This window comes from Diadema antillarum, unplaced genomic scaffold, assembly GCF_040938485.1.
Source record: "Diadema antillarum isolate AM-2024a unplaced genomic scaffold, OU_Dant_1.0 seq00000057_RagTag, whole genome shotgun sequence".
Classification (NCBI taxonomy): domain Eukaryota; kingdom Metazoa; phylum Echinodermata; class Echinoidea; order Diadematoida; family Diadematidae; genus Diadema; species Diadema antillarum.
This window is the reverse complement of record NW_027271163.1, coordinates 540,812-551,183: the sequence shown is the minus strand read 5'-3', so window position 1 is coordinate 551,183 and position 10,372 is coordinate 540,812. Positions and strand designations below refer to the sequence as shown.

General features: G+C 38.3%; 1 protein-coding gene across 1 annotated transcript; it reads left to right on the top strand.

Annotated features, from left to right (window-relative positions):
* The first annotated feature begins 1,717 nt into the window (after positions 1-1,717).
* LOC139725723 (uncharacterized) lies at positions 1,718-4,037 on the top strand. The gene is made up of 2 exons (XM_071636807.1): positions 1,718-2,001; positions 3,368-4,037. The coding sequence occupies exons 1-2, from the start codon at positions 1,718-1,720 to the stop codon at positions 4,035-4,037; spliced, it is 954 nt and encodes a 317-aa protein (XP_071492908.1).
* The last annotated feature ends 6,335 nt before the right edge of the window (positions 4,038-10,372 follow it).

Genomic DNA, 10,372 nt, shown 5'->3' with positions numbered 1-10,372 from the left:
CTTGACTGTTTGACTGTTCAAAGTGCATCGCATGCAATGATTCATCTGCTTACATCTGTTCTTTAAATTTAGAGGCATGATTATCAAAGAATAACGATAGATACGTGTAAGCATTACAGACGTTTTTATACCTCATTAACAATGTCATAGACGCAGTCGAATTCGTGTACATTCGAGATGAGGAATGGGAAACTTTGGGGAGGAAAAGAAACATCAGATTGAGTGAGACACTGAACTGAGGAAATAAGAGTACATCAAGATTTGTCTTTACTTCAAGCATTAGAAATAGTGATAACAATAATACAGTAGTTGATATTTTAGAGCGCCTTTTCCACTTGATAATAGGAGATAAAATTATATGCAAATTACCAGGCAGTGGCATTACAATAGCAGTAATAATGGAAATAACAATCCTTATGCCTTTCTTTATCACCACTGATGAATAACGTAGACTTTGAATTCGTCATTGATGACGAATAAGGTGATCTGCAGCAATCTGGACTCCACAGTAATGATGACAATTTTGAAATGTCATCTTCAGTCTTGAAAACATAAAGTAAGAAGTCATTGGAATAAAGCTATCTAAAATGAATCTGATGACATGTTCCATTGATGTATGCAAAACAAACATGGCAGCAATGCGTTCTACAGACAAACTCAAATAATGATATTTGATATTTCATAAGATCTAATTGGACTGTGTGCAAAATTTGAGGGCGTCGGGTATGTATTAGAAAATATCTGTATTCAGGATAAAACATTCAAAGATACAGGTGATATAGCCTTTTACCTTAATTGTCATGGTCAAGATCTCCTCTAATCAATAAGTCGTTATCTTATGTTATGATTCATGTAACATGGTCTATAACTTATGTATTCAAAATATGGGAGCAATCAGACACACATTGAGCAAGAGACTGTGGGTTCAAGGAAAACAAAATGAAAACGTGACTTCGCTTTGCAGTGGAGATAGGACACAAAGTACTGATACAAAACTACATGAAAGCTTAAATAGCAGGGTACAAAGAGCAAAAGAGGTAACATGAAAGAGAAAGAAAAGGGGAGAAGGAAAAAACAGAAAAAAATAAGTAATACTGGGTGAAAAAACAGCATATAAATACACAAGTATACGAGCATAATGTCGACAATCAAGTTCATAACGAATTCAATGTACATACTTTATTATGTATGAGTACTAGTGTAATGATTTCATAGGAGCATGGACGTTGTGAAATCAGAGGCAAGGCGAGCGTACACTTCAAATTAATTCGCCGTGCATTGAAAGAGGATAATGCAAATAGCATGTTAAACGATTCTAATCGGACAAGCTATAATCATTAAGTATAGCATTAATTTGAGTTTTTGTTTGAAAATGATCTAAATGATGATACAATTACAAAATGTACACAAAAGAAATGACAGATTTCAGAAAGAAACAATAAACAAACCAAGATATTCTGATAAAGTCAAAAGGTGATTCACATGACAATGCAGATAACCTTCAAACCGAGCAGCCTGTGCACCTATCCCACTGCGATCTATGCTAATTGTTATGAACTTCGGTGAGTAGCCTATACCTATTAAACCTCGGCGCCCCGGATCGAGCTCTTTCAAAGTAGGCCCTATGTTTCTCTACCCATTTAAGAGTGTGTAAAAACGTAACGGCACTACTCATTAGCCTGATCAGCCGACAGTTTCTCAAGTGAACCCGAAAGCCATGGCGAACCAGGATCCAAACGATCGGGAGGGAGCAGGCAAGGCCATCATGTGGATGACACCCCGAATGATCTCCACGGCTTTGGCTAGCTGTATGAGCGGCATTCCCGACTGCGAAATTTGGTACGAGCCCTACGGCTTCTGTCATTTCGCCGAAGAGGAAATGAAGAAGGCAGGAATTGTGGATATCCCGCGAAGTTACGATGGACACGAAAGAGAATTCTCACTTGCTAGCGAGAGGCTTGGTCTAATTTTCAACTGCGAATTTGTGGCCGATCAACTGACGTAAGTTGAGCGTGTATGTCTCAAAGGCTATGAGTATAATGTGTTTAATGTGAACATTGTCATCAAATCTTTAAAAGACAGTTCGGTTGTCTTCATTTCTGCGTCATTCTTTCATTACAATGATAATGAGAGTTCAAAGGTGAGTAAATGATAACTGTTGAATGAATATTTGGGAAACCAATCATGTACACTGTAAAAACATCGGTGTTAGATTTAACACCACGGGTGTTAAATCTAACACCGATCAAACTTCAATAAAGGACCACACCCACAGGTGTTAAAAATGCACTGTGATGGTGTTGAAAAGTGTTCACCTGACACTTCGTGGTGTTAATTTGACACTGTACCTGGTGTTATTTTGACACTGCACTGGTGTTAATTCAAAAATGACACCACATGGTGTTGATTTGATATTTGTTGGTGTTAATATCAATGGTTTAACACCCGTCCAGCTTCAATAAGAGACCACACCAGCTGGTGTTACTTTGGTGTAAATTTGTTTTCACATTTTTTCAAAAATCGAGTATTTTAATGTAAAATTCTTGATCGTCTTGTTTAAATTAAAAATCAACAAGAAGTGCAGTTACTAAGAAACTCTTCAAAAAACAGTTTAAAATTTGGAAATGACACCCGTTGGTGTTAATTTAACACCATAAATGAGCACCGAAAATTTAACACCAGCTCGGTGTTCACTATTTAACACCGGACTTTTTGCAGTGATGCTTGTGGAGGGGGGGGGGAGGGGAAAGTACCAAATGTTAATAACAAAATAAAACAAAAACTAAGAATTCTTGTACAAACATGAAAAATTCAACAATTCATTCTTCGGCAGCTGATATTAAAAGTAATATAATTGATGAAAATGAAAATAATAGCATTCTATTGATATGAAAAACATCATGCTAGAGAGGCAAAAAGAAATCTGTTACGATTTCAAGGATAACACAGGACCTCCTTCATGAAGTAACGGGAAAATCTAACGAGAATAAAACAGTGCACTTCGATTTCTAGTTAAGATAACATAAAGAGTTGAAAACCTTTTAGGCTTGAACCAGCTAGAATAAATCAAGTAGCAAAAACTAGAGTAGAAGGAGAAATACCTCATAAAACCACAAGATCTAAGCATATTATACAATGATATGACTAGAAAAAAAATGGCATAGTTCTTATACAAACAAACTCAATGCGTTGTCTACTCAATACGGGTAGGTCCATGTGAATTAATTAATTTACAGTTGAATTGACTAGAATTTAAAAAAGAAATTGAACATGAACGTCTGCAGCAATCAAGCCGTACTAGCTGAGTTCCGTTAATCAACTCCCCCCCCCCCCTTAAAAAAAAAAAAAATCTTGTGTGTCATTACAGGTATTCAAGTGTACAGAAGAGATTAGAGGAATCCAATAGCAAGTTCGTCTTTGTGAAGGACGAAAGTTGTGGGATGAATACAGACGACAAGAAGAAATATCTCCCTTCAGGATACAGACATTGCTTTCTTCTTAGACATCCCTTCCAGGTGTACAACTCCTTGCGCAAAGCTGGATTCAGGCAGCTGAAAGCAAGCAACCTGTTGCCACCGGACACACAGGAGAAAACTTTCGACATGCGCCAGTACATAGCTGTGTATTACTTGGAGAATATGTTCCAGCATCACTACAACCTGTGGAAGTACGTGAAGGAGAACATCGACCCTTACGTGATAGTGATCGATGCCTCCGACCTACTCAACCATCCCAGTGAGGTGATGTCCAAGTACTGCCAGGCCATGGGTTTCCCCTACTCCGAGTCCATGTTGGAGTGGGAAGCTTCGGAAGAGATGGCCAAGACATGGAAGTGGCCGTCACCTAACCAGTATCGTAGTAAGATCTTCAAGGGCGCTGCCCTGGAGAGCTCCAGGTTCTTGGCAGCTGCACCTATTCCAGCAAGGGATGATCTCCCTCCAGATGTCATTGACCTGGCAGACGAGGCAATGCCGTATTACGAGGAGATGTTTCTCTCCAGAATCAAGGTTTCCGCTGAAGCAGTTCAAGATTCTTAGCTTCAATTTTAGTAATCTTTCCCTTTTTATATCGGTATTTGTCAATGATACTTTTTCTTCATGACGAAATGTCATTGTATGTCTTTCAATCTACTCACATGTGATATTCAGATAATACTTTCACAAATCAGTAACTATCCAAAAAGGTAATCCTTCGGACGTAACGCTAGACTTCTCGACACTCTCACGCCTTTATCAAGTAGTTCGGATAGCATTGCCGAAAGAATACGGTTTGTGATATCAAGATTAAGCAAAATTAAGCAATTTGTGATGAGCGCGAAGGCTATCAACCACTTAAGTGGCTTTACAAATAACATTTCACTTGTTAAGATTGTGTGTGTGTGTGTGTGTGTGTGTGTGTGTGTGTGTGTGTGTATGCTTGTTTCCTTGACACTTGCTTGAAAAGAAGGTATGTTCATAGGAGACAAGTTCTTCGGAGATACTTGGTATGGTACATGGGAGTCATTTTATACAAGGTCAACCTTCAAGATCCTCGTGGCGAGACGAATTCGTGCCACCAAATAATTTGCAACAAGTTTATGTATCACGGTCACGCTCCACAAAGACACATGTGCGTATGAATCAGTGAGGTGGACATACTTACATACGTAAATCACATGCAAGCTTATATTTTCATTACCGAATTTATCTTAGTACCTATATAGTCGACACAAATGTTAGCGTAATGTGTGAGTTTTTGTTATTATCTACTGTTAATCAGTGTTCAAATGTTTCATCTATAGTCCATATTTCTCAAATGAGAGCAATAATATAACAAACGAAATAAGCTTATTTTGATATAAACAATTGTCATAATTAAGGTTCTTGTACCAAGGGAAACAAAAAATGAAAGTAATGCTCATAATAATACTATTCTATTTACTCTATCAATAAAGTAAGCCATATAAAAGAAAAAAGTGTGTATAGATCTATAAAGATGCAAGACGCTTAGATAAGTAAGAGGAAACTATAGTCTGACGCTTGATAGTTAATAAGCTTGTGAAAATGGCTTGCTGTATGAAGATGTTATATTTTGCATTACATTCCAATAAAACGTCGTCATACAAATAACAAAATGATAATACAATAATCGCCATACAGTGAAGTATGTGTCTTTGTGATTCATCGAAAAGACTTATGGGTAAAATTTTAGAGTGTTGCAGCAGCAAACAGGAAGTACCTTTGGCCGTGTAAGAGTGTATGACTGTGTGTAATCTGCAGGAGATAAACATATTAAGGAGACAAAACATTAAGGACAGGAACTATGGGATCTACACCGTTCGGCAAAACATGCGTAGCCCCAGGTCCCGTAAAAACGTTGGTGTTGCCACATTCCGGAGAACGGATAGAGGTGTGTTGACCCAACAAACGTTGACTGATATACAAGGGATAGCGGTGTTATACTGACCCCACGATATCAAGTGAAAAACAAATGCATTCTTCGGATAATCTGGAAGCACACGTGTTTTGCAGGAATTCTGATGAGTTCGGCATGAATTGCGATGACGCATGAAGGTGAAGCAAAGTAGTAAAGGAGAAAAGGTTAAGCTATATGATTGTATAGTATGGAGCTGATGCTTTTACCAAAGGCTTTTGTCATCTTGCAGGGAAGGATGATAATAATTGTGACAATGAAGACAATAGATGTCCCACGATGCTAGCTAGGTAGTAATAGCCTTCGACCTTAGGCCTTCTTCATCTTTATTGTCTGCATATATACAAACATAGAATAGAAGTCTTGAGCATAATAAACTATATGGAGTAATGAACATAATGAATTGAGGTTGATTTCAGCATGAGCTAACGACTTCAGGGCATATCTGGAAACATATTTGGCAATTATAAGACATTACGCAACTGTAAATAAACATGAGTATGATATACAGAGTGACTTTGACCATGAACATATCTGTTATTCTGTACTCCCCCACCCCCCACCCCCACCAAAAAAAAATCCTCTTCTGACACACTCACAATTGTCATTAACACACAACCCATCTCTTTTAGCAACTAATCAGACCTTAACATTGCCAGACATGCACCACCGCGCACACACCATCCTTCCCAGTGCATGTTTATCACGTGATTCCCCATCATCCCGCCACAGCCAGTCTTAACACATCCCAAGCAACACACACGTCTTCTAAGCAGGTAACTACACCATCAACCATGATCATGAAGTATAGTTATACAGTTCTGTAATTAATCTATTTCTGTTCGCCATTTTCCTTTATACGATAGGTCCGTATGTATGTCCATTATATTTATGTTTGTGTGGACTGACTTTTTTTTGCCACATCTATTTGTCTAAAATTCATTGTCACTGTTATATATACATCACAATAATATACACAATACCATAATATCTTATGTGTGCGTGAGTTTGTGTATGTAATTTCTAGATGGCAAGTAGTTATAGCAGCGGCAGTAGGCCCTATAATGATAGCACATCCCCCCCCCCCCCCATCAACAGACTTGTGTGTTCCACATTACCACAGTACCCATTTATACATTACACATTTATTACCAGTGCCATTATCATTATCACACTGTTGAGAGGTGTACGGATTTAGTCCTGAACTAAAACCAGAATCGCCGTTTACCATTGTCTCACTTACATTACCTTTGCACGTCGTGCCGTTTCTTTTTCACAGTCAAAAGGGATACTTGCCATTTGTGTCTAACGGTGCTTTTGAAGCCTGGTCATGGCATTCCAACAGCAAAACGTCGTCGAAGGGACGGGCAAAGCAATCCTGTGGATGACGCCGCGAATGATCTCCACGGCCTTCGCTAAATGTATGAGCGGTATTCCCGACTGCGAAGTTTGGTTCGAGCCCTACGGCTATTGCAATTACGCCCGGGAAGAAATGAGGAAAGCTGGAACTGCTGATGTGCCGATCAGTTCCGTTGGCAACGAAGAGCCCTTTCAGATGGCTGCGGAGAGACTGGGCAAAATTCTGTCTTGTGATTTTGACACCGAAAGACTACAGTAAGTATTATATTAAGCGAATGTTCGTTTGATGCACTTGCTGATTTGTGGATGATTTCGAGAGTATTCCAAACCACTTTGGTATTGTCTTCGTTGCAGCTAGAAGCGCAGTAAATGTTACAAGTTGTTCAAAGCATTCTTACAATACTCCAGTTAGCAAGTGGTTGATGAAGACTATCAGGTAATAATGGTACCCATTCCGGTAATACATTTTTTTTTTATGCCTCATAATGATATTACAGGTACACCACGACACTACATAGTAATAAGGGTCTATGTATAGATAAATCAAGTCATTTCCATGAACATAAACATCAAAATTCATATCAAATGTGACATTCCCTATATGAAACTTCCTTAACAAATGTCATATGTACATGTTAAGCATTTTTTTTTCAGCCAAGAAAAGTATCTGAGTTATAGATTCAGATTTCGCTTTTTCTTTCTTCCATTTCGTTCAGTTTATTTTGTGGGTTTTTTTCTGTTGAAAATCGTTTTATCTATAGTTTACAACTTCTCGACGGTGGATTAACTTATTCGAGCTAAGAGACACAACGGGACTTTTCTCACACGGAGTCATGTTGGATTTGCTGGTACAGAAATACAGAAAAGTGAAAAGGGTCTTGGGGTTTAATGTTTACTGTATACCATTTCCCAAATTACAATTCCCATAGAATCAAACGTGCACTGGTAGTGCTCTCTTCCTCCCATAGATAACGTTCTAGTCATGTTGCCTTTTCCAGTTCTACACATGATACAACCAGCAGTCGCAATAACGTTCAGCTTCCTAATAGAAAATAACATGAGCTCATGAGGCGGGTAAAGTACGTCCTCCGAAGAGATTTTACAATCGCATGAACGCAGTACAGTGAATGATTTGGTTTTGTGGTTGTTTAATGCTTGTTTTCCTTTTAGACGTAGATTCCACTCTGTCCATTCGTGTTAGTGATGTGTGATTTCACTAGAACTAAAGTCATCAAAACATCGAACATCTCCCCATTTTCAATATTTTTGATATCAGAACAGTGCAGGTTTATCAAATTCATTGGTTTTTACGGGGAGGTAAATGAAATTAAGTTAATTAAAAGTTTGTGTCTTCAAGAGGAGGTACTCCTAACGCACAGCTTTATGTAAAATAGATGAGCTAGGTTTCCCCATTTGCATTCTCTTATGAACAAAAATTGTGATAAAATTGCTTTTCTTCACCGTGTAATGCATTCGAACTTTGTTAGTTCATTCTTCCGTATTTATTCTGGTTCTCAAATCAAATCAACACAAATTATACATGCGTGTGACAAATTTAAAGAAAACAACCAAATAACAAAGGAGCCATATGCAAAAGTGCATTTCATGAATAACAAGATCATTGCAAAGCATTTAATGGTTGCACATAAAGGAAGTGCATTTATTTTGATTCAACAAGGTAGCAAGTAAAAAAACCATTTATACAATGCGCAGTAACATAGCTTTGTGATTACCATACCATGTTACGGGGTATACTGTAGCTACTGAAATACCGTAAAAGTGGAAATTTTTGCGCATTTCGCGCAACGAGAAACTAGCGCGAAAATAAAAGCACGCGAATATTTTTGCTTGCCATATGTTCCCGTACTTAATGTCTTGATTCCACGGAATTAAAAACAAGCGAAACTCTTCTTACCGGGTCGAGCGCGAAAAATTAATCGCTCGAAAATATCCATTTTTACAGAGAGTAGTCCGAAACTGAAACGTTTTGAGGTAAAGTTCTCAGTGCTCAAATGAATCAGGTGCATTATTTGAACAAAATCAGACACGGAGGGCGATAATTAAATAGTTGACACGTCGATCTTCTCCTTTCAGTTTTGGTACAGAATTTAATTAGATTTTTTATTTATTTCATTACAATTACAAGGCGCGAAAGGTGCAAAACTACTGACTTTCTTCCTTATAGCTTCGGCTTTTTATTCAGATGTTTTAACCATTTCTAAATAATGTTATTGTTATGATCTGATTCTTCATACCGTATTACACTTGTTAGGTCCTCTCCAACAAGTGATTTTTGGTTTTGATATTTTTATTCACCAAGTCTTTTTGGTTCTATATTCATGCAACTTCAGACGTGTGTGATTCCATAAGCCATTAACGTAGCAGTCGATTACAATTTTGCTGCATGCAGTTTAACACGTAAATTATTTATACATGAATTTTCCCATGCTGCTGTGAGAAACAAGGTTGCCTTAAGGTTAATATAATCAAGACATAGAATGCTGGCATAACACGCCCTTAAAACCCGAAAGACAAATTTCTCGTCAATGATGCCGTGGTATTGGGTAAAATGCTCCCCGACTCTTGAATTTTTCCCTACTTGTGTTGGATTAATGAGTGTGTGCTTGCTGTATTGTCGTTTTATGGTTATCATATTATTTCTATCCATATGGCTCAATGAATAGTGTCTGTGCTGCAACATTATTTCATTTTAAGTTTGTATATCACCTATGGATACTCAATAGTAAAAAAGATAGTGAATAAAAATAAGTATCACATATGATGTTTTTATTTTCAAATTACCTGCAGTATCTATGTTTCGTCGCAAAGTGCTGACTGTAATAGATGAATGTAGATATAACATTATTTTGACATTTTGGGGTGATCTACGGTTTTCAAGCTCCGCTTTTCAAAATCACTTTTTTACAATCGATTTGTTTACTCACTTTTTTTTTGTTACCACCGCAAAGAATGCATTGCTTATATTCATTGGTTCATACATGTTACCATGCATTTTCCTATCATGTGAGTTCCCAGAGTTCATGTTTTTAATGTTTCCTCTTTGCTATTTAGGTACCCGAACGTGAAGAGGAAGTTAGAACAATCTGACAGTAAATACGTCTTCGTAAAAGATCAGAGTTTGGCGATGACTGATGAACGTCTACGGATATATCTCCCTGCTGGATTCAAACACGCCTTTCTCATCCGGCACCCATTCCTGGTCTACAATTCCCTGCGGAAGGCTGGATTCCAGCAATTGAGCGCCGGAAACCTACTAGACGAATCACAAAACAAAGAAGACACATTTGACATGCGCTACTATCTAGCCGACTACTACTTCGAAGATGCGTTCCGGCGTCACTACAACCTGTGGAAGTACGTGAAGGAGAACATCGATCCGTCCGTGATGGTGATCGATGCCTCCGACCTCCTCAACCATCCCGGTGAGGTGATGTCCAAGTACTGCCAGGCCATGGGTTTCCCCTACTCCGAGTCCATGTTGGAGTGGGAGGCCTCACGGGAAGCGAGTGCAACTTGGAAGTGGCCTGCAGATACCTTATACCAAAACGAGGCATTCGTGGGCGTGGCTCTGGTAAGTTCG